At 45.8% G+C, this 24,617-nt stretch overlaps 1 protein-coding gene across 2 annotated transcripts in view; it reads left to right on the top strand.

Annotated features, from left to right (window-relative positions):
- The first annotated feature begins 1,185 nt into the window (after window positions 1-1,185).
- Window positions 1,186-24,617, top strand: part of LAP3 (leucine aminopeptidase 3) — a 31,481-nt gene continuing 8,049 nt past the window's right edge. The window contains exons 1-9 of one of the 2 annotated variants that reach the window (XM_021679390.1): window positions 1,186-1,327; window positions 3,677-3,792; window positions 5,105-5,159; window positions 5,617-5,722; window positions 6,822-6,981; window positions 8,519-8,683; window positions 11,654-11,812; window positions 22,151-22,275; window positions 23,494-23,582. In XM_021679390.1, the coding sequence (XP_021535065.1) occupies window positions 1,226-1,327; window positions 3,677-3,792; window positions 5,105-5,159; window positions 5,617-5,722; window positions 6,822-6,981; window positions 8,519-8,683; window positions 11,654-11,812; window positions 22,151-22,275; window positions 23,494-23,582 (1,077 nt within the window). In that variant the 5' untranslated portion in view covers window positions 1,186-1,225. The remainder of the gene's footprint in view (window positions 1,328-3,676; window positions 3,793-5,104; window positions 5,160-5,616; window positions 5,723-6,821; window positions 6,982-8,518; window positions 8,684-11,653; window positions 11,813-22,150; window positions 22,276-23,493; window positions 23,583-24,617) is intronic. The other variant, XM_044912767.1, reaches the window with a different exon arrangement.

Genomic DNA, 24,617 nt, shown 5'->3' with positions numbered 1-24,617 from the left:
GATTGATGGCTAAGTCTTATATCCCAAAGTGGTCAATAACAGTTTCGTAAGGACAAAAGAGTTATTTGGGGGCTATGAAATTTATTTCTCCCTTACCCCGTTACGTATGAAAATGTAAATGCTGCGGTCCCTGAAGCACACTGCAGTTGGTGTATCCCCACCACCACCCTGTGCCCTAAGCTAAAAAACAAAGATCCAGCTAAAATAAGGATCAGACAGTGGTGTAACATTAAGGATAACTTCCCTTATGCCTTCCTCCTTGTGCTTCCCAATGTTCTCAGAGTTGCATTCAACCATGTATTTTTATTCATTTTTAGAGAGAGAGAAAGAGAGAGGACACAAGCATGAGTCAGGGGAAGGGCAGAGAGGGAGGGAGAAGGACAAGTGGACTCTGCTGAGTGCAGAGCCAAGGCGAGGCCAACCTCTTGACCCAAGATCAAGACCAGAGCCACAATCCAGAGTAGGACACTTAACCGACTGAGCCACCCAGGCGCCCCCATGTATTTTTTTTACAATAAAAATTTTAAAAACCTTTTTTAAAAAAGGAAAATTGTGTTAAAACATTGAGCACTATTCACAAAGCTCCTATTTTCCAAAACATTTGGGCTGTCTTACATTATTACACCTCTGGACCACATGCAAGTTCAAAAAAGTTCCAAAAAAGGATATGAATAAAAATAACTCGACAGGAGAGCCTCTACTATGCGGTTAGACCTCTACAGGAAAACCCCTGCTCTCCTATTTCTCCGGGGTCCCCCGGAGCCCCGCCTCCATCCCCGCCCCTCCTTATATGACGTAACCGAGACTCCGCCCCTCTCTAGTGCGCCTGTCTGAGAGCCCGCCTCTTCGCTCCAGCCCGCACAGGCACACGCACGCTGGCACGCCCCTGAGCCTCCACCAGATCCGCGCGTCCATCCCAGCACCGCCCAGTGTGCGGGCGCGTGCCTTCCCGCTCCGCCCCCTGACATCTGCCCCGCCCCCCAGGCGCACGCACGCTCGGTCCCGCCCAAGCTCGTCCGGGTTCAAGCCGGTCCGCACCCAAAAGCCACGCCCCTGGTGGCTGACGCCCTGACCCCTGACGCCCGCCAGGCACGCTCCCTGGCCCCCTGCCCCGCCCCCTGAGCGCGCGCACGCTGCCCCCGAAAGCCCCACCCCCAGGCAGGCGCCCGTCCCCCCAAGGCGCCACGTGCTCGCTGGAGGGCGGTGCAGGGGCCGAGCCGGGAAGATGTTCTTGCTGCCCCTTCCGGCTGCCGGGCGAGTCGTCGTCCGACGTCTGGGCGTGAAGCGTTTCTGGGCACGGGGTCTCGCCGCCGCAGACATGACGAAGGTGAGAGGCCGTCACGGGAGTCCCGCTCCGGGCGACCGGAGCTTCGGAGCGGGTCGAGAACCCGGCTGAGAAGTGCCCTGGCTTTGCCGAGCTGGCCTTTGGCAGGGGCAGGTGGCTTTGGGCTGCCCATCCCCCTGGCTGTTTGCCGAGCTGGCCTTTGGCAGGGGCAGGTGGCTTTGGGCTGCCCATCCCCCTGGCTGTTTGCCGAGCGTGTCCATTCTTCCATCTTTTGCTTGGGGGAGTGCTAGGTTCCGAACTCCGGCCGAGAGAGAGTGATAGCTGTGGCGGCCGTGTCCTGAGCTCGCACTCTGTGCCATGTCCCGAGTCCTTGTTTTGTTTAGTCCGCGCTGTGCCCCAGGAAAGGACAGTGCCGGTGGTGTTGCCACCGTGGCTAGGACGGAGCCCGCGTTTGGTGAGGTGCAGCGTCCTCTGAGGTCCCAGAGGCCGCCCATCTCGGGCTCCACTCCCCCCCCAACCCCCCGCTATACCCCTTAAGTGGAAGGCCAGGACAACAGGTCCTCCGGGACTAAACTAATTGCCTGCAAGAGTTTCTAGAGGAAAAATAGCGTCTCTCTAGGGAAAAGGGCTTTGTACAGGGACCCATATCTTTGTGAAATTAAAAGGAGAGCGTCTTGGAGGAGAAAAGGTTTTTTCATCTAATTGAGCTCAAAAAAATTATGAAGGTCACTATTGGGATGTGGAGGATCTGGAAAGGGGGATGAATGGTTCGGTGAAAGGAGCACAAGCTTGGGAGTCATGCTTAAGGACCAGAAAAAAAATGGCCCTGGCAAGGAATATTCTGGATAGGGATTGAGCTCAGGCCTCCAGCTGTATCGCAGGTGGCCAAGGGACCAGATACCTTGTCCTGTGTTCTTTCCAGTACTGTGTAACATCGTTCCCAGGTGGCAGGTGGGTCCTGTGTCCTCAGTTCCCCACTTGGTTCCACCGAATTCCGGGCAGTGGGCAGTCTTAGGAAAATTAGAATCTGGAAAAGTTACACCAAGGAAGTGTATTTTTTTGATGAAGAAGAGAAAGGACGCTGTTTGCTCCAAGTACCGGTGTGATTTTGTGGAAAAGATGTAGGATTGTCGGAGAAGGTAACCAGGATTCTTGCTCAGTTCTGTTGCACATGGGCTAGTAGGTCAGACTAGGTTTCTGTCTCCTGGTCTGTGGGAAGAGGAGTACGTGTTCTTTCCACCTCACAGAGTTGCCGTAAGGCAGAAAACATTTTAAAGTCAAAAATTGCTATGCAAAGACAAATAGTGATTCCCAGGTTGACTTCCTTCTTTCGGTTCTTTGAGGCGTGACAGGATGAGCTGCTAGGTGCTGGGCACAGGGCTCTGCTCTCTGTGAGGATGCCTCTATGTGAAGATGCATCCTTCTTCTTTCAGCCTAGGAATTGGCCAGAGTGCGGATTTGTATTGGCAACTGCAGCCATTGGCTTTACTGTGGTAGCATCCCAGAATACCTGAGATTTGCATTTGAAGATTGTAGGGAGGGGAAAACTTCCCTCTACTCTGCTGGGTTCTGTGGCTGGACCTGGGAATTAAACGGATGTATGACAGGTTAACAGGGAAAAGTGTACAAAATTTATTTGCTGTTTTTACATGTACATGGGAATCTTCAAAAGGAGAATGAAGACCCGCAAGCCTTGAGCTGTCAGGACAGCTTATATACCTTTTTAAACAGAGAACGAGCAATTGTGGGGATGTAACAAGACAAAGGGGGTTGGGCTGGGGCAGGAAATTGGGGGACAGTGACTAGGAAGTATACTGGGGAAATTAATGGAAGGTAAGGGTTATTTTAGTAGGTTTGTTTGTGTGGATCCATTTCTTAGTACAGGGAGAGCACCTTTCTTACAGGAAATTTTTTGCCCTGCTTTTAGGTAGAAAGTGGGATATCAGCCCTTCCTGCACCTGCTGTTTCTCATGTGCCTTTAGTTCAAAATAATCAATATGCCCAAGTGGCATATTTTGGGGTGGCATGTTCTGAATCCCTTTGAGGTCTAACTTGGTTAAAAACGGATTTGTTTTCTTAAACAAAACACCTTTCTGCCCGTCTTTATTTGGAAGCAAAGAAAACCCTTTATGCTGTGAAAGCCCTTTCTTGGGAGGGATCATGAAGACCCAGGACAGGTAGTACTTGCGGTCTTGCTTTGGCAGGAATTTGAAACATTTAGGCAGGATGTGAGTGTAGCTGACTGCCCAGCACCTGCTTCTTTTTTGGCTTTGGCCTTGAGGGGAATTTGGGTGGAATTATTTGCTTCTTCTGGAACGTGGGGAACTCTGAGTCCCCCTAGGGGATCTATTCTAATTATACTCATTTTTTTTTCCGCTTGTTCTTTCTCAGGGTCTTATTTTAGGAATCTATACCAAAGACAAAGAAGATGATGTGCCACCGTTTACGAGTGCAGGAGAGAATTTCGATAAATTGGTGTCCGGAAGGTTGAGAGAAATTTTGAACATGTAAGTATTCGCCTATGGGTTCCAGTTTTTAAAATGCCCTGAAACCAAAAGAGAATTTTTTTCTTATGCTTTATTGTTAGTAGATAAAAATTAAGGGAAGTAAGTTGGCCCGTATCTTCTCAGTGGAAGTGAAAGTATTTGCCCCTGGAATGCACTTTGGTACTTTGCCTTTCAGTAGGGGTGAGTCTACAATTCTGGGAAGTAAGGCCACTTCAAATCAGAAACACATTGTGAGAGATTGACCTAGAAAGATCTGGAAAGTACCAGATTTCCTCAGCCCACCCTCATCCTACCCGCCTGCCTTCCCACCAGCCTGTCTGCCTGCTCTAATGCCCCTTCATTTATGGGGGACAGCCTGTCCCTAGACTAGCTCAAAACAGCTTACGGGTACAGCTCCTTTCTTGGTGTGCCTTGAGTTTCAAAGTCTCAAAGTGAATTACCTAAGGGTATAGTTAGACTACAGATTCTAATTCAGTAAATCTGGGTGGGGCCTGCTATTGGGAGCACTCAGAATAGATACGATTTAGAGGAGGTACAGAAATTGGGAGTTTTCGACTCCTGAGCTGCAGGCCACGTTTGGCAGAAAGAGAAGTGTCAATTTAAAGCGACTGCAAGTACATATTATTCAGATTATAGATAACCTGTTGGAATGTAGTCTAATAATTATAGTAATTGTTGAATCCCGGGGTGATAGAATTTGCATCCCTTCTCAATTCCCAGTCCTTCACCAGTAGACTGCCTTCTCAAGTGCCGTGATTAATTCATTAATCCAAAATCCACTGTTTGAGTACAGTACAGCCTGGCCTTCCTGACAGATAACTATTAGCTGCGGCACCAGGGCATCCAGTCCTCTGACTATAATTATTTTTTGCCACCTCCTTTGTTTGGAAATTGCCCAGTATCCCATCTGTACAGAACCCCACCCACCCACCCCAACAGCCTCTAAGCTGAACGCTGCAGTCAGGTTGGCCATTACGAAAGATGGGAGTTTCGGGGCAGCCTTCATCCCCCTCTGTAGCTCAGCCCCCCTCTGTATCCACACATTACCCATCCAAGGCGTTGCTCTCTGTAGTTGTTTTCAAATAGGTTTGTACTAAATCCTGTGTGGAAGTTTGCTAAATGATTTTTGAGCTAGAATTAGAAGTGCTACATCTGAAAAATCTGACCTGAGAGAATTCTGTATTTTGATAAAAACATAAATGCAGCAAATTCACAGAAGCAGCAGAGTATTGTAATCACGCAAAAGATATGTATATGTCACTTTCCAAAGGAGCAGAGACAACTAGTTTTTAAATATTTCCTCTCGTTTTAGATCTGGACCTCCTCTGAAGGCAGGCAAAACCCGAACCTTTTATGGTCTGCATGAGGTATGAGATGAAGATAAGCTTTATTTGGCAAAGCCTCAGTGGGCCCCTCCTGAGTGCCAAGTAATGTGGCTGCACAGTCGTGCAGAAAATTTTGTATCTGATTGTGTGTATGCTTTTATCCCTGTGTTAAGCCACAAATATTACTTAAGGTTGTAAAGAGGCAATTAGCTGTTAAGAAGCACTGCATCGCGGTCTGTAGGCTTTCACTGTTCAGTTTCCATAGTTGTGGCACAGGCTTACGTAGAATTATTTGCAAGATTATCCTCACTCTACCTTTTAAACACAAGTGATACAATTTTACTAAGATACAGGGTAAAACAAAACAACGAAATTTCACCAGGAGGTTCCTGTGTGGAGGTGAAGGTAATTGTGTGGGAGCTCACAGACCTTTCCCCGCTGGAAACAGATGTTTTAAAGACATGATGTGGTTGGTTGATCTTGTGCGTGTGCCGAACAGGACTTCCCCAGCGTGGTGGTGGTTGGCCTCGGCAGAAAGGCAGCTGGAGTCGACGACCAGGAAAACTGGCACGAAGGCAAAGAAAACATCAGAGCCGCTGTTGCAGGTGATTCCACTTTTGAAGTTTAAGGTTGATGGAGAGTCTCGAGGATGTCCTCTTTAAGATTGTCTCTTTCCGCTCGCTTGGTCCTTGTAACCGTCACCACTCCCCACCATGTTCACAGAGCAAATGCTCTGTGAACCGAGCAAATGCTCGGTTTCCCTTACACGGTATGCCTGGCCTTACGTGGATACAGAAGGTTAGCTTTTGGAATTTTAGTTTTGATATTTGCATAGCTTGTGTTTGCAAGTTTCACAACCATTCATTGTTCTCTCATGCAGTATTGACCCCAGAGCTCTATGTTACCAGAAAGTTATGGTGGGTTTTTTCCTTTTTGTAATACAAACCTCGTGTTGCCTGACTTTTAAATGACATGGAATCCTCTTACTTGCAGTTAGAGGAAATGGATGCAAAGTGTGGGGTGCTTGGATGGTAGGTGTCTGTTCCCATTTGCCACGTGCATGGTTTACAAGTTGAGATAGATGCCACTGAGTCACTTCGGAGCTGAGCAGCAGAATGAGGCCTTTACCCAGAGACTGTGGTTAAAGATGCTTTGAGAGACATTGCTGAGGTGGTGATAATTAGCTTGATTGATCGTTGGCCCTGTGGATATCGTCTCTGTTTGTTAAATGTACTTTCAAAGTTCATGTCGAGTGATTCGTTCATAACTTTTATTTGAGACTTTTTGCTGACCTGATCTTCATAAAATGCTGTGTTACTAATGGACTTTACTCAGTTCTTTGGATATAATTTCAGTGTCATCATTCCTCTGCCATTTTTAATCTGATAAGCTCTTGGTGACTAGAAAGCTTTGTCAGGAAATTCTGGTGTTTCAGAAGTTGTACAATAATAGCAGCCACTTCTGAGGCCCCACTCTACCAGGAGCTGGGTCAGCCCTTTTATCTGTGAGTCTGTCCTCCCACTGTCTGTCAGATGTGGACACATCCTCACTTTGCAAAAGGAGGCTCAGAAAGGTCAAGTGTCAGCTGGGATTTGAACCCCAGACCTCTTGTTTTCTCAGCCCACAATCATGCTTCTGCCTTCCACTATTGGGTTGCTTCTGACTGACTCCCATTTTTTCTGGTTTTTCTCTGTCCTTTTGAAGCGGGGTGCAGGCAGGTTCAAGACCTGGAAATCTCTACCGTGGAGGTGGATCCCTGTGGAGATGCGCAGGCGGCTGCAGAAGGAGCAGTGCTTGGTCTCTTTGAGTATGATGACCTAAAGCAGAAGAAGAAGGTTGTCGTGTCAGCGAAGCTCCATGGAAGGTGATGGAACAAAACCAAGATTAGGGTTGCATTTCCTGATGTTCAGATAGTCAGGCTTTTGGGTGTGAGCTGCCTGCTTCTCAGTATGGGCATGCCACATGGCTTGTCTGGGACCTCCCCCATCACCTCAGCCATTTTACGAGTGTGGTGACTGTCCTCACATTCTGCTCCTGGCTTTTGCCAGGTACGTATTTCAACCTGTGGCTTCCTAGGCCCCTCCATGCTTGTTGGTTACTAGGAAGCCAAACCAAGTTGGCTCTCTGAAGAGGGGAGAATGTGACAGACAGGTCCCAGCAAGTATTGATACAAATAATTTCCATTTAGCCAGTATCTGCTGGCACTGTGTCAAATGCCAGGATATACAGATAGAGGGCTTAGGGTCCTTGCCCTCATGGTCTAGTGGGGAGGGTCATTTTTCAGCAGACTTATTGAGTACCTACTACATTGCAGCCCTATCTTTCCTGGGTTCTAGGAGATGACGCCTCTGCCATCAGGAATAGACAGAGGTGAGACCTTCAGGAGATGGCGCTATGAGGACAGTGGGCGTCTTGATACAGCCTGGGGGTGGGCAGCTGTGAGGGAGCAGTTTGGGATGAGAGCTCTGGGACCGCTCAACCTGGCTTTGAACCCTGGCTCCCCAACTTGCTGGCTGGGCAACTTCAGCGAAGTGACCAAAATCTCGTGTTTCGCTTTCTTCATTTGTTCAGTAGAGCTGTAATCCCAATGTCATAGCGCTTTTATGGTGATCGAAAGACACTGTCAAGTGCGCGGCACATGGCAAATCCCCCATTTCTGTGCCACCTGTATTCCTGTTGTGCATAAGAAGATCTGAGATCGTGACACACATGCCCATATCTTTTCTTTTAAAGCTGGTCCTTGCCCTTTGGTGCACTTGTGTTCAGAGCCCTGACCCGGGCAAAAAGGAGGCAGAAAGGCCTTCACTTTCACATCAGGACTGTTGCAGTGTGCTTGCTCCACAGCAAGCCCCTGGGGCTGCATTATCCCTGCTGCAGTGAAGGACACAGTGGGCCTTTGAGAAGATGGAAACCTCTTTTTTTTTTTTTTTTTAGAGATTTTATTTATTTATTCATAAGAGACAGAGAGAGAGAGAGAGAGGCAGGCTCCCCGCTGAGCAGGGAGCCCAATGCGGGACTCCATCCCAGGACCCTGGGATCATGACCTGAGCCAAAGGCAGATGCTTAACCATCTGAGCCACTCAGGCACCCAAGATGGAAACCTCTTCCATTGGTTTGTGTGTTAGAGTTAGGGCTTCAAGGACCCATCAGTCCACCTCTTTTTCATGCACATGAAGTGTGGAATGCTTCTGTCCTCTACCTCGGCTCAGCCAGGGCCCTGTTTTCTAGCTCTTTGTATCTGCTGCCCTGGGTCAGAGCAGAGAATGATCCAGGTCCTGTGTGTCCATTTTGCACTTGGGGTCTTCCCCTTTTGTTTTTATAGGGTAAGAGCCCTCCTAGCTGCAGCACAGTCAGTATCTTGAGAGGTTGTCTGACAGTGACCTTGTGCTTTCTTCCACCAGCGGGGACCAGGAGGCCTGGGAGAAGGGCGTCCTCTTTGCTTCTGGGCAGAACTTGGCACGGCACTTGATGGAGACTCCAGCCAATGAGATGACACCAACCAAATTTGCCCAAATCATTGAGAAGAATCTCAGAGGTGCTAGTAGTAAAACAGAGGTCCACATCAGGTAATGCAGGGTCACGTCACCGACTCAGGGTGTTACGGCAAGAGCCTTGGAGCTCCTAAGAGTCCAGCGCCCTCAGTATCCAGAGGAGTCACTCAGGACCGGTAGCCACAGACAAACTGGGATAAGGGCTCAGTTTGAGGTTTTTTTCATGCCTTTGAGCGAGCACCCTGACTTCACACTACATCCTGCGTGTGTGTGTGTTTGTAACAGCTTTCTTGGAAATACAGTCCACCTAGCATACAATGTAAATACGATGTAAAGTGGGCAGTTTATCGATTTTTACTCTCTTCACGGAGTTGTGCTACCATTACCTCCATCAATTTTAAAACATTTTCATTATCCCAAAGAGAACCTTGTACCCATTAGCAGGCACTCTTCATTTCCATCTTGTCGTGTCCCCCCCACCCATTGCAATCATCAGTTGGTGGGCATTGTGTTGTTTCTACCTTTTGGACACCATGAGTAATGGGGCTGTGAGCGTTAGTGTACATGTTTTTGTGTGAACACATGTCTCTCATGTCTCTTGAGTGTGTACCTAGGAGTTGAATTGTTGGATCAAATGGTAACTCTGTTCGTTTGTTGAGGAATTTATATATCATGTTTCCTTTGTGTGAGCTCTTTCTATCTTTTCTCTTTTTGACAAAAGTAAAGAGCACAGTATTCATACGTTGGTATGAATGAGAATTGTGCCTTGTAGATTCCCAGATTCGGTACCCGAGCTGTTGTTCCCAGGCAGGCCTGAGTGGGCGTCGTCAGCAGCTGGGCTGCAGGACGTAAATGCCTGCCCTCCAGTTCCTTTATCCTCCTGCGATCTCCCCGTAACCCCTAAAGCAAACCAGGTCTGAGCATTGGGGGATTTAGAATTAAAAAGAATCAACAGATAGTTGCTTTACCTAAATAATTCTTTACTTCTGATGTTGTATTTTAAGGGAGCTTGCACTTAAAAGACTTCTTCAGTGCTTAACTGTGACTACAGTTCACATTTCTCAGGAAAATCCCTGTGGTCTAGACGGAGTGAATGAAAATGTGTAATCTATAGAAAACACAGGACTCAGAGCTTGATGACATTTTTGGAATGGCTGGCATGTATTTAACCTGTGGTCAGCTTTAGTGTCTATGAAGGGGTCTTGGCAAAGGCTCTTCCTTGTTTCCTTTGAGGAGGCACCAGAGCTACTTTGTGTCAGCAGATGGTGTCTGTGTGGTTACACATCCCTGAGGGTGCTTCCTGTGTGTGCCTGGGAATTTGGCACACAAAGGGGGGGGGGGCGGTCCTTGCCCTCAAAGAAGCGAGCAGCTTATAGGCAGGAATAGGCAGGGAAAAGGGGTACACAGAGGATCCTAGTCAAGGAGGCTTCTGGAAGAGCCGGAAAGACTTGCCAACGAAAGTAGTGCCTAAGCAGAGTCTGGAAGATGGCCATCGCAATTAGATGGAGAGAGAGTAGGGCGGGGCATTTCAGGTGCAGACTTGAGTGTGCGGTGGCCCCTTGGGAAACTACCAGGGCTTGTGAAGCCAAGGAAGGATTCAGGCAGCGATGAGGCGGGTCAGACGGGCAGAGTTTAACCCATTAAACAGACAGCTGCTCTTGTGTAGATGGCTGTCAGTCAGAGAAATACAGACGGGACTTCCAGAAGGCCAGGGCTTTCATAAAGCATCAAGTACTGAGTTTGTACAGCCTTGCGGCTTTTGAAGTGGTGTTTTCATTGTCCTCCCTTCTGTTTTTATGTTCTTTCCCCTCTGAAGTCTGGTGGCCATCTCCCCATGGCGAAACCCATTTAATGATCTTAACGAGTGGACAGGCAAGTGTAGGGAGGAGCGCTCCTTGGATGTAGTTTTTACTGCTTTGCCTGTTGGAGTGTAGGATTTCTCTCCTGGCCTAGTTAACTGTGGCCAGAATTCAATACAAAGACCTTTGTACCCGTCACCTGCCAGGGATAGCGATATGGCATTTCTTTTCTGGTTGGCATTACAGACTGTTCCCATTGGATCACCCCCAGTGATCCTGTGTTTAAGTATTTACTAGCTTTCCCACTTCAAGCAGACATCTCAGACTGCAGTTGAAACCATGAGAAGCAGTGTGGCAATGCTGAAAAGATCAAATTCCAGCAATTCTAAAAGAGCAAAGAACTGTGATACTTTAGTGCAGTCATTGGAGTGTAGCTTTGTTGGATTTTTTGTTTTCTTTGTTTTTTTTTGTTTTTATTGGTTGGTTTTTTGGGTCATTTTTAGAAATACAAAAAATAAAGTACTGCACCCTGTAACTGCTTTTAAGCATCCTTTATGGTCTCAGAGCTCTGCCAACTTTATCTTACGTGAAACTGTAGATATAGATCAGTAGGTTAGGGGGAACAAATCAAGCAATAAGTACTTATTGACTCTGTCCTGTTACCTGACATTGTATTATGTATTATGGGTGAATTCTCTTAGTAATTCGTTTTTTTGGCGCGGGGGGACAGCAAAGCAAAGTTTGAGCGATACAGCAAAGTGACAGTACAAAGCTTCCAAGGAGGGAGGGGACCCGAAGGCGTTGCCCTCTCTTAGTAATTCTGTGGCTCATCTTTTGACAGATGTATCAGTGACCTCATTTTGTTTTTGTTTTTGTTTTTTTAAGATTTTATTTATTTGAGAGAGAGAGAGGGGGAGAGAGATAGCAAGAGAGAGAGCACGAGCAGTGGGGAGAGGGAGAAGCAGGCTCCCCGCTGAGCTGGGAGCCAGACGTGGGGGATCATGACCTGAGCCGAAGGCAGATGCTTAAACAACTGAGCCACCCAGGTGCCCCAACCTCGTTTTATAGATGAGGAAACAGGCTCAGAATCAAGTGGCCCAAGCATATACAGAAAGCAAGTAGGATGTGATAATTGAAGCATTAACACGTGTATATGTTTTAAGAGTTTTACACATAAATATTTTCTAAGTTATTTTGAAATAGAGATAACGAAGCATATTGACTTTTCTCCTTTTCTGCACTGTAGACCCAAATCTTGGATTGAGGAACAGGAAATGGGATCATTCCTAAGTGTGGCCAAAGGATCTGACGAGCCTCCAGTCTTTTTGGAAATTCACTACAGAGGCAGCCCCAATGCAGGCGAAGCACCCCTGGTGTTCGTTGGGAAGGGGATTACTTTTGACAGGTACCTCTTTATGTCTCTGTGCTTTGAATTTGGTGAATGCTTTGTATGTACTTGTATCATTTATGTGAAGTTTGCTTCACAAGCATGGTGTTCGGTCCAATCTTATATGTTACTTTAAATGTATTAAGCTGCCGTTTATAAAATGCTTACTGTGTGTTAGAGACTCTGTTAGGCATCTTACATGTGTTATCCTTGATCTTACTCCTAGGAGTTAGGCACACCTCTGCAGGTAAGGAAAGCATGGCTTGGAGAGGTGAAGTATTTGCTCAGAGCCCTATAACTCATGCATAGGGTCAGAAGTCAAACTCAGGTCTGTCTTTAAAATGACTAAGATCTTTCCACCGTACACTTTGATTTTCCTGTGTGGATATTAAAGCTCCCTTGTGTGGATAATGGGGTTGGAGCTGTTTGGATCATGCCATTGCCCCTTCTCTTGATTCCGATTGCTTTCTTTAGCTGACCAGCCTAGCTCCCATTAATCTTATTAAACCGTAAGTATTCCTTAGAATTGGGACCTGTCTGGTTATTTCAAGCAAGGAGAAGCTGAGGTGGAGGAGGTGGTGTAGGTCTGTATTTCCTGTGGGAGGCATTGGCTGCTAATTAAGCATGAGGGTTAAAAAGGATTACTTGGCCAAAAACTAGGGTAGATAAAACACATGAGATTTTTGTTCTGTTTTTTTTTTTTTTATTTTTTTTTTTAAAGATTTTATTTATTTATTTGAGAGAGAGAGAATGAGAGACAGAGAGCACGAGAGGGAGGAAGGTCAGAGGGAGAAGCAGACTCCCTGCCGAGCAGGGAGCCCGATGCGGGACTCGATCCCGGGACTCCAGGATCATGACCTGAGCTGAAGGCAGTGGCTTAACCAACTGAGCCACCCAGGCGCCCTTTTGTTCTGTTTTTTAACTACAGGACTTCTCAGGGCACAGAATGTAGCATTTTCTAGGCTTCCTTTGGGAGGGAATTTATTTCTCTTGGGACTCATGGTCCATGGAAACTACTTTGGAAAATGGTTGTACAGATCCGTAAAATCTGGGTGTCTCCAGTACACGTGGGCACCCATTCAGATGCTCGCTCTGGAACGTGAATGAGTGCAGCCCTCACAGGAATGCTTCCAGGTGCCGTGAGACCCAGCCCAGGCAGCACTGGCTGCCAGCGGCATCTTCCTGATGTTAGCATCCTCTGTCTTCTACCCAGAGGTCCACCTTCTCTGCTTTGAAGCATTGGTCTCCAAACAATCATTCTGGCCCATCACTAAAAGGTTCAAGCTTATATTATTCACAGTATGCATATTGATTTTTAAGTTACATCCGTATGCAGTCATAGACATAAAACTTAAGTGTCTGTCGTAAAGCACGACAGCAAATAAAAATTAGAGAGTGAAAGTTAGGCTGTTCTTAATTGTCTTGCTAATTGTGATGATTTTATACTGTCTTGGGCTAATATCACGATGCAGCATTAATGCTCAATGTGAAGTTTATGGTTAATTTAAATCCATCCTTTAATTTGTGCTATGAGAATATTTTAGCAAGGAAGCCTGACCTAGTCTTTGGGTTTAGAGAAAGCTTCTTCAAAGGAGTGACAGGTTTAGCTAAAGACGGGAATGGTAGGAGGAGTTAGTGCAGCAGGGAGGAGGGCAGGGAGGAGCTGCAAGGTGAGAAGGACGAGGGAAGGCCTGAGGGAAGGCCTGCAGACAGGAAGCAGGCTGAAGCAGAGCACGGTGTCGGGAAAGGAAGCACACAGGGGGGGGGGGGGGGGGGTGCGGCCAGAGATGGGTGGTTCTGGGCCCGGTTGCCTTTTGGACTTTGCTCTAAGAATAACTGGAAGTAACTGAAGCGTTTCTAGCCAGGAGAGTCTGTGTTTTCTTCTCTAAGTGTTACAGTTTTAGCATTTAAGGCTATGATCCATTTTGAATTTTGGTGCGTGCTGTGGAAAGCATTGTTTTTTTTTTTCTTTCCATATGGATGTCTATTTGTTGCAAAGCTGGTTGTTTAAAAGAGTATCCTTTTCCATTGAACTACCTTGCACCATTGTTAAATCAGTTGGCCATATTATTGTGGGGTCTAACTCTGGCCTCTTTGTCCTTGCCCCCAGGACCTTGCGACCAAGTGTCTAATGAGTACAGCTTTGTCTTGACATGTAGTAATGAGTCCTCCAGCTTTGCTCTTCTTTTTCAAAATTACTTTAGCTGCATCCTTTGCACTTACATATCAATTTTAGAATCTGCTTATGATTTTTTACGAGCACACACAAACACACACACAAAGCCTACCGGGATGTTTGTTGAGGTGGATATTTTTTATTTTGGTAAAAGTGGTAGTTGTGTGAGGAATGAAATGAAGGGGGTAAGACTGGTACCAGGGAGACCTGAATTTATAGGAGCCGTGGCAGACACCCCAGTGACTTGATGGTGGCCTCACCAGGATGGATGCAGTAGAAAAGAAATGGATGGATTTGAGAGGGATCTAAAAGGTGAGCGGTGGTAACTGCTGCTCTTTGGTGGTTACTTTGAACTGTAGTCCTATGCATGGAGAGTGAGAAAGATGTGAGTAGACAGAATGACCTCATGTACTGGTGTGTTCCCCGCCCCCCACCCCACCCCATGGGGTTCTCTCTGGACTTCTTGAACCAAGAGTGTGCTGCTTTTCTTATTCTGAGCCAGTGGATCATCTTTAATTCTAGGTGTAATTGACAGCCATCTAATTATCAGGTGCTTCTGAGGCGAGTGAGAATTAGGACTTAATGTCTGAGGAAAGCAGACCGCTGTGCAGGGAATAGACTCTGGAGTCGCCAGGGCAAGTCAGCAGCGGATCTCAGTGAGAACTTACAGTCAGAGCCCCGGCCCCAAGCTCAGGCTGTGAAGCAAGTGGCTTCTGGACTCTTGTAGACTGGAAGCAGAAAAGTCACTCGGTAGTTATAGAAGCCTATTCAGGGGAAGTAGTTCGGGTTTTTGCTAACTGAAACCCTTCTTAGCTCTCATGTTTGAACGCTGTCTTTTTTTTTTTTTTTTTTATGTTATGTTAGTCACCATACAATACATCGTTGGTTTTTGATATGGTTATCCACGATCCATTGTTTTCGTATAACACTCAGTGCTCCATGCAGTACGTGCCCTCCTTAATACCCATCACCGGGCTAACCAATCCCCCCTCCCCCCTCCCCTCTAAAACCCTGTTTGTTTCTCAGAGTCCATAGTCTCTCATGGTTCATCTCTCCTTCCATTTCCCCCCCTGCATTTTTCCCTTCCTTCTCCTAATGTCCTCCATGCTATTTCTTATGTTCCACAAATAAGTGAAACCATATGATAATTGACTTTCTCTGCTTGACTGACTTCACTTAGCATAATCTCCTCCAGTCCCATCCATGTTGATGTCAAAGTTGGGTATTCATCCTTTCTGATGGCTGAGTAATATTCCATTGTATATATGGACCACATCTTCTTTATCCATTCGTCTGTTGAAGGGCATCTCGGCTCTTTCCACAGTTTGGCTATTGCGGACATTGCTGCTATGAACGTTGGGGTGCATATGGCCCTTCTTTTCACTACATCTGTGTCTTTGGGGTAAATAACCAAGAGTGCAATTGCTGGGTCATAGGGTAGCTCTATTTTTAAATTTTTTTTTTTTTTTTAAGGATTCTATTTATTTATTTATTTTATTTATTTATTTTTTAAAGATTTTATTTATTTATTCATGAGAGACAGAGAGAGAGAGAGAAGCAGAGGGAGAAGCAGGCTCCCAAGGAGTAGGGAGCCCGATGCGGGACTCGATCCCAGGACCCTGGGATCATGACCTGAGCCGAAGGCAGACGCTGAACCATCTGAGCCACCCAGGCGCCCAAAGATTCTATTTATTTATTTGACAGAGAGAGACACAGCGAGAGAGGGAACACAAGCAGGCGGAGTGGGAGAGGGAGAAGCAGGCTTCCCGCGGAGCGGGGAGCCCGATGCGGGGCTCGATCCCAGGACCCTGTGATCATGACCTGAGCCGAAGGCAGATGCTTAACGACTGAGCCACCCAGGCGCCCCTATTTTTAAAGTTTTGAGGAACCTCCACACTGTTTTCCAAAGTGACTGTACCAACTTGCATTCCCACCAACAGTGTAAGAGGGTTCCCCTTTCTCCACAACCTCTCCAACATTTGTTGTTTCTTTCCCTGTCCATTTTTGCCATTCTAACTGGTGTAAGGTGGTATCTCAATGTGGTTTTGATTTGGATTTCCCTGTCGGCTAATGATGATGAACATTTTTTCATGTGTCTGTTAGCCATTTGTATGTCTTCAGAGAAGTGTCGTTTCATATCTTCTGCCCACTTTTTGACTTGATTATTTGTTTTTTGGGTGTTGAGTGTGAGAAGTTCTTTATAGATCTTGGATACCAGCCCTTTATCTGTAGTGTCATTTGCAAATATCTTCTCCCATTCTGTCGGTTGCCTCTTTGTTTTGTTGACTGCTTCCTTTGCTGTGCAGAAGCTTTTTATCTTGATGAAGTCCCAAAAGTTCATTTTCCCTTTTGTTTCACTAGCTTTTGGAGATGTATCTTGAAAGAAGTTGCTGTGGCCGATGTCAAAGAGGTTACTGCCTATGTTCTCCTCTAGGATTTTGATGGATTCCTGTCTCACATTGAGGTCTTTCATCCACTTTGAGTTTATCTTTGTGAATGGTGTTAGAGAATGGTCGAGTTTCATTCTTCTGCATGTGGCTGTCCAATTTTCCCAGCACCATTTATTGAAGAGACTGTCTTTTTTCCATTGCATGTTTTCTCCTGCTTTGTCAAAGATTATTTGACCATAGAGTTGAGAGTCCATATCTGGGCTCTCTGTTCTGTTCCATTGGTCTATATGTCTGTTTTTGTGCCAGTACCATGCTGTCTTGGTGATCACAGCTTTGTAATATAGCTTGAAATTGGGCAACGTGATGCCCCCAGCTTTGTTTTTCTTTTTCAACATTTCCTTGGCGATTCGGGGTCTCTTCTGATTCCATACCAATTTTAGGATTGTTTGTTCCAGCACTTTGAAAAATGTCATTGGAATTTTGATTGGGATGGCATTGAAAGTATAGATTGCTCTGGGTAGCATAGACATTTTAACAATGTTTATTCTTCCGATCCGTGAGCATGGAATATTTTTCCATCTTTTTGTGTCTTCTTCAGTTTCTTTCATGAGTGTTTTGTAGTTCCTAGAGTATAGATCCTTTACCTCTTTGGTTAGGTTTATTCCGAGGTATCTTATGGTTTTTGGTGCTATTGTAAATGGAATCGTTTCTCTGATTTCTCTTGCTAAAGTTACGTTGTTAGTGTATAAGAAAGCATAAGAAAGTATAAGAAACTGATTTCTGTGCATTGATTTTGTATCCTGCCACATTACTGAATTGCTGGATGAGTTCTAGTAATTTGGGGGTGGGGTCCTTTGGGTTTTCCACATAAAGTATCATGTCGTCTGCGAAAAGAGAGTTTGACTTCTTCTTTGCCAATTTGAATACCTTTTATTTCTCTTTGTTGTCTGATTGCTGTTGCTAGGACTTTTAGTACTATGTTGAACAATAGTGGCGAGAGTGGGCATCCTTGAGGACGTGCTCCTGATCTTAAGGGAAAGGCTCTCAGCTTTTCCCCATTGAGGATGATATTTGCTGTGGGTTTTTCATAGATGGATTTTATGAACTTGAGGAATGTTCCCTCTATCCCTATGCTCTGGAGAGTTTGTTTGTTTTTTTTTTTTAATTTTATTTATTTATTTGACAGAGAGACAGCGAGAGAGGGAACACAAGCAGGGGGAGTGGGAGAGGGAGAAGCAGGCTTCCCCGCGGAGCAAGGAGCCCGATGCGGGGCTCGATCCCAGGACCCTGGGATCATGACCTGAGCTGAAGGCAGACGCTTAACGACTGAGCCACCCAGGCGCCCCTGCTCTGGAGAGTTTTAATCAGGAAAGGATGTTGTATTTTGTCAAATGCTTTTTCTGCATCAATTGAGAGGACCATATGGTTCTTCTTCCTCCTCTTATTAATGTGTTCTATCACATTGATTGATTTGTGAATGTTGAACCACCCTTGAATCCCGAGGATAAATCCCACTTGGTCGTGGTGGATGATCCTTTTAATGTATTGTTGGATCCTATTAGCTAGGGTTTTGTTGAGGATTTTGGAATCCATATTCATCAGGGATATCGGTCTGAAATTCTCCTTTTTGATGGGGTCTTGGCCTGGTTTGGCGATTAAGGTAATGCTGGCCTCATAGAATGAGTTTGGAAGTTTTCCTTCTGTTTCTATTTTTTGAAACAGCTTCAGGAGAATAGGTATTATTTCTTCTTTGAATGTTTGGTAGAATTCCCCAGGGAATCCATCAGGCCCTGGACTCCTGTTTTTTGGGGAGGTTTTTGATCACTGCTTCAATCTCGTTACTGGTTATTGGCCTATTCAGGTTGTCAATTTCTTCCTGTTTCAGTCTTGGCAGCTTATAGGTTTACAGGAAGGCCTCCATTTCATCCAGATTGCTTAGTTTATTGGCATATAGTTGTTGATAATAATTTCTAATAATTGTTTCTATTTCCTTGGTGTTAGTCGTGATCTCTCCCCTTTCATTCATAATTTTATTAATTTGGGTCCTTTCTCTTTTCTTTTGGATAAGTCTGGCCAGTGGTTTATCGATCTTATTAATTCTTTCAAAGAACCAACTTCTAGTTTTGTTGATCTGATCTACTATGTTTCTGGTTTCTAATTCATTGATTTCTGCTCTAATTTTAATTATTTCTCTTCTAATGTGTGGCTTAGGCATCATTTGTTGCTTTTTCTCTAGTTCTTTAAGGTGTAGAGTTAGTTGGTGAATTTGGGATTTTTCTATTTTTTTGAGTGAGGCTTGGATGGCTATGTATTTCCCCCTTAGGACCGCCTTTGCAGTATCCCATAGGTTTTGGACCGATGTGTTTTCGTTCTCATTGATTTCCATGAATTGTTTAAGTTCTTTGATTTCCTGGTTGACCCAAACATTCTTGAGCAGAGTGGTCTTTAGCTTCCGAGTATTTGAATTTCTGCCAAATTTTTTCTTGTGACTGAGTTCCAGTTTTAAAGCATTGTGGTCTGAGAATATGCAGGGAATAATCTCAGTCTTTTGGTATCAGTTGAGACCTGATTTGTGACCCAGTATGTGGTCTATTGCGGAGACAGTTCCATGTGCACTTGAGAAGAATGAGTATTCTGTTGTTTTAGGGTGGAATGTTCTGTAAATATCTATGAGGTCCATCTGGTCCAATGTATCATTCAAAGCTCTTGTTTCCTTGTTGATTTTCTGCTTAGATGATCTGTCCATTGCTGAGAGTGGAGTATTGAGGTCTCCTACAATTAACGTATTGTTATCAATATGACTATTTCGGTTAACAGTTGGCTTATGTAGATGGCTGCTCCCATGTTGGGGGTGTAGATATTTACGATTGTTAGATCTTCTTGTTGGATAGACCCTTTAAGAATGCTATAGTGTCCTTCTGTGTCTCTTATTACAGACTTTAGTTTAAAATCTAATTTTCTGATATAAGAATTGCTACCCCAGCTTTCTTTTGAGGTCCGCTGGCATGGAAGATGGATCTCCATCCCTTCACTTTCAGTCTGGATGTATCTTTAGGTTCAAAATGAGTCTCTTGTAGGCAGCATATGGATGGGTCCTGTCTTTTTATCCAATCTGCAATCCTGTGCTGTTTTATGGGAGCGTTTAGGCCATTCACGTTGAGAGTGATTATTGAAAGATACGAATTAATTGTCATCATGTTGCCTCTGAAGACGTTTTTATAGATTGTTCCTATAAATTTCTTTTCTATATCACTCTTGGGGTCTTTCTCCTTTTATAGAACCCCCCTTAATATTTCTTGCAGGGCCGGCTTAGTGGTCATATATTCTTTCAGTTTTTGCTGGTCGTGGAAGCTCTGCATCTCTCCATCCATTCTAAATGAAAGCCTTGCCGGATAAAGTATTCTTGGCTGCATGTTCTTCTCATTTAGTACCCTGACTATGTCTTGCCAGGCCTTTCTGGCTTGCCAGGTCTCTGTGGATAGGTCTGACGTTATTCTGATGTTCCTCCCTCTGTACGTAAGGAATCTCTTCCCCCTAACTGCCCTTAAGATGGTTTCCTTGGTTGTAAGATATGCGGGTTTTACTATTAGATGCCGGGGTGTTGGCCTGTATTCCTTGATCTTGGGAGGGGTCCTCTCTGCCTCTAGGACTCGAATGTTTGTTTCATTCTCCAGATTAGGGAAGTTCTCAGCTACGATTTGCTCAAATACATCTTCTAGTCCTCTCTCTCTCTCCACTCCCTCCAGGATTCCAATTATTCTGACATTGGAACGCTTCATGGTGTCACTTATTTCTCTGATTCTATTTTCATGGATTCTGAGTTGTTTTTTCCTGGCCTCCTCTTTTCCCTTTATATTGTCTTCCAGGTCGCTTATTCGCTCCTCTGCCTCAGTTACCCTAGGTGTTAGATTATCTAGATTGGATTGGATCTCACTGATAGCATTTTTAAGTTCTGCCAATTCACCTTTCATTTCTGCCCTTAGAGACTCTATGTTGCCATTAATTGATTTCTCCATTCTAGCCATTGTCTTCACAATTGCTAGCCTGAATTCCATCTCCGACATCTTGGTTATATCTGCATCCATTTGTAAATCTGCAGCATAAGTCATAATCTCTGAGTCTTTTCTATTTTGGGGGCTCCTCCTACTAGTCATTCTGTTGATGGATGTTTGAGGGAATGTATAGAGTCCAAATTATTGACCAGAACCCAAGCAAGATGCACTGTTTTCTTGGGACCTTAGGGTTGCTGGCCTCTTGTTTTCCCAGCCTGTCTTCTGCGGGAGGGGCCTGCCGCGCGGTTACTCAGGCAACCCTGTTTGGGTGGAGTTGCCCTGCCCCCCTGTGGCGGGGAATGGGCTCAGGGGGAATCAGTTTTTGGGGCTTTTGTTCTCTGGCGGCTTTCCCTGGCTGCTTTCCCCGAGTCAGAGCAGAAGAGACCGTTTCCAACCCTCTGCCTCAGAGCAGAGAGATCGCAGTCTGTTCTTCAGTGAGCTCTCCAGGCCACACCTTCTCCGTTTCTGTCCGTGCTGCTATAAACTGCAGCAGCCTGGGTTGTGCACCCCTCCGCAGCGCTCCCAGTTCTGCCTCCAGGTCCGGGCACGTCTCTGCCCTTTGTGCTTCTAAAACCGCCAGCCGCTCCCAATTCGCATGTGCACGACCCCGCTGCTCCAGGTTCCCGCCCCGGGGGCTGCCCTAAAGTCCTTCCCCAACGCTACCGGTCTGCGAGTCTGTGCCCGTCCCCAGGGAGCGAGGCTGTCACTCACCAGCGGTGATAGGATCCCCACGGCCAGGCACCCTCCCGCTGCCGTTTATCCTCCGATATCTTTCCGCGGAATCACGGCTCCACGCTTCGTACCTCAAAACCAACTGCCTGCGATATTCTGTTTGTAGAGATCCAGATCTTCTTACATCTCAGGCTGATTTCGTGGGTGCCCAGAGTGGTCTGGTAGATATCCAGCTCAATTTCGGGGACCAGTTGAAATAGGGTCCCCTACTCTTCCGCCACCTTTTCCCCCTCCCTCTTGAGCGCTGTCTTTAAGGCTTTGGGTGAACTCTCATTCTTTCTTTTTTTTAAAGAGGTTATTTGAGAGAGAGTGTTAGAGCATGAACAGAGGGTGGGGAGTGGGAGAGGGAGAAGGAGGCTCCCCGTTGAGCAGGAAGCCTGATGTGGGGCTCGATCCCAGGACCCTGAGATCATGACCTGAGCCGAAGGCAGATGCTTAACCGACTAAGCCACCCAGGCGCCCCTGGGTGAGCATCTTTCTTGTGCCTCTTCCTGATTCAGTTTGTATTTTGCAATCAGGATGAATCACCCCTTAGGGGTGTCGGAGGGAATTGTTGTCTCCCTGTCCCGTGGCTTGAGAGAGATCCTCCCAGTCTTATGAGCTTGCTGGCTTTCCTTCCTTAACAGTTTGTGACCCTCAGGTTCAATAAGTTGATCGATTCATAAAATTTGCTGAAAAGACAAATCTGTTTGGATGTCAGGAGTTAATGAGCAAATACAGAGATGGGATTTGAGCAGCACAGATTGTGTGATGTAGTAATGTTTCCACTGACCCCGCTTACATTTCATCCAAAAAGAAATAAAATGAGCTAAGGCACCCATTTATATTTTTATAAAGTTTGCAATATCATCTTTTAAAATGTTGAAATCATTCAGATTTTCAGTTCAGAAATATGAATTTTCTTTGCCAGGTAGATAGTGCTTCCGTTTATATATTCTTTCTTAAGAAAGTGATTTGGGCCCTCTTCGTTGCCGCTGATGGTGCATGCTGTCCTTTTCTCCCACAGTGGTGGCATCTCCATCAAGCCCTCTGCAAATATGGACCTCATGAGGGCCGACATGGGGGGAGCTGCCACGATCTGTTCGGCCATCGTGTCTGCTGCCAAGCTGAACCTGCCCATTAACATCGTAGGTGAGGGGGCAAAGGAGGGTGTCCTGGAGAGTTCTGGAATCCAGTCAAACGACAGACCAGACAGCAGACTTGGTTTCCTCCAACCTGAAAAGATCAAGAAATGGTTTTCATCAAACAGAAGCTGTTTAGCTAAGTGTTGTCTTGTCTGAACTGATTGAGTTAAATGCGTTTTGCAGTCACGGGCTGTAGCTAGAATTGATTTTTTTGTACTTCTGCAAAAAGCATTTAGCAGTTAGGGGCACATAATGTCAAGTTTGTGGTTTACTCCAGTGAAAAATGCTCAGTAGTCATGGTGGAAGGGCACAGCAGGCACATTTAGTGATGGTCTCATCGGGCTTGTGGCTGATGACATGGCAGCATATACAGAAAATGGTTGAGACGAAGTGTTCAGTCCACACCAGGTCTCTGTGGAGTTCCAGATGCCACACCCAAGGCTGGGAGTTTGCCATGTTTCAGAGGAGTGGGGGGTGGGGGAGGCTTCGGTTAATGACTTTCCCAGTGTCACGTCCCTTGTGCTATACCAAGGGAAGGTGTACTTGGACTCCAGGTCTGTCTCACAGGCGCCCTTCCCCGTCCGTGCTGATATCCTAGCCCTGTTTTGCCGAACTTTCGAAAGTAAGTTGCAGACATGACATGTCACTCCCGAATGCTTCAGCATGTGTCTGTCTTCTAAGAACAAGGACATCCTGTGTAATGACCATACCATTATCATTCACAGGGATTGATACAGTCACCTAATTCAGACTTCCCAGTTGTCTACAAAAATGTTCAGTTTGTATATAGACACACAGACACATTTACTTGGTTTTATTTTTGAAACCTAAGAGCCAGTTAAGGATCACACATTGCATGTGATTGCCATGTCTCTAATATTTTTTAATCCGGAACCTTTTTCCTGCCCTTTTTCTTTCTTTCATGACACTGGCAGTTTTGAAGAGTTCAGGCTTGTCTTGTGATGGTCCACAATTTGGACTTATTTGGTTGTTTCTTCATGACAGAATCGGGTTAGACTCCTTGGTTGGAACACTACCTGAGTGATTGCACTTCCTGTGGCTGGCACACATGATGTCAGTTGGGTCCTTGGTGATGCTAAATTTTATCACTTGGTTAAGGTGGTGTCTGGCATACTTCCGATGGCCCACCAGTGGCCTTGGTCCTTTGGGTGGTGAGTGTAGACCCAGCACATTCCATGTTCATTCATATATACTTTTCCAATAGGTTTGGCCCCTCTTTGTGAAAATATGCCCAGTGGTAAAGCCAACAAGCCTGGGGATGTCGTCAAAGCCAAGAACGGGAAGACCATACAGGTGTGTGAATGCCAAACATAGCCCTGCCCATTCTGGTGATCCAAGAGGTGGAACCTCCAGTGACCACATAAGCACACCTTGAATTTCCATTCAGAGCATGGGCTCCATTTAGGGAGGGCAGTGTCTTCATTGCAAGTAGCTTTTCCTACAAAGTCAAAAGTATTTCTTTATGGGAATTATAAAAGTATTTTCCCTATCTTACTGTTCCTCCTGTAAGCCATACACACACAAATTACCACAAATCTATAGCAAGCCCTGCAGAGCATGGCAAAGCAGGAAAAGCCTGAGCTGTTTTCTAGAGATAGACCTGTGCCATGATTAACTTCTTCCTTTTGGGGTTCAGGTGGAACACACCATCCTGCATCATGGACTCTGCACTCGTGGGGATGTGGCTGCAGGGTCCTCTGCTGGCGCACCTGCATGCATGCACACACCGCCCATAATGCCTGGCCGCTCTTTAAAAGGAGGGACTCTTTTTTGTGTGTGTGTGTGTGGTTTTTATATATTTTTTATTTTATTTTATTTGTAAGTAGGCTCCACGCTGGGTGTGGCCCCAAGGAGGGGCTCGAACTCACGATCCTGAGATGGAGATCTGAGCCAAGATCAAGAGTCGGAAGCTTAATGGTTGAGCCACCCAGGCGTCCCCAGAAGGTGGTTTTATATGAAAATGATATGATCAATAAGATTGTTTTTTCTAGAAATGTAGAGGAGCCGGGGAGGGGGCTTGTTTCCCAGGCAGCATAACAAAGAAACAGGAATTTTTCTTGCATTTCATAAGAAACCACAGAGACACAGTCACCAAAACATATGCGCACCAAAATAACACGCTGGCCTCTACCAGTCCAGGCAAAATCAGGTACACCCTGTCCCAGGCACACGACCAAACACAGACACTAACAAAAAAAGGAGGGACTCTTGATCTCAGCTCAGGTCTTGATCTCAGGGTCGTGAGTTTAAGCCCCATGTTGGGCTCCACGCTGGGTGTGGAGCCTCCTTTAAAAAACTTTGTAAAGTTGCTGAAGTTGCAAGAGTTCT

The sequence above is a fragment of the Neomonachus schauinslandi genome, chromosome 2 (genome assembly GCF_002201575.2).
Source record: "Neomonachus schauinslandi chromosome 2, ASM220157v2, whole genome shotgun sequence".
Classification (NCBI taxonomy): domain Eukaryota; kingdom Metazoa; phylum Chordata; class Mammalia; order Carnivora; family Phocidae; genus Neomonachus; species Neomonachus schauinslandi.
The sequence above is the reverse complement of the archived record's forward strand: the minus strand, read 5'-3'. Positions and strand labels throughout refer to the sequence as shown.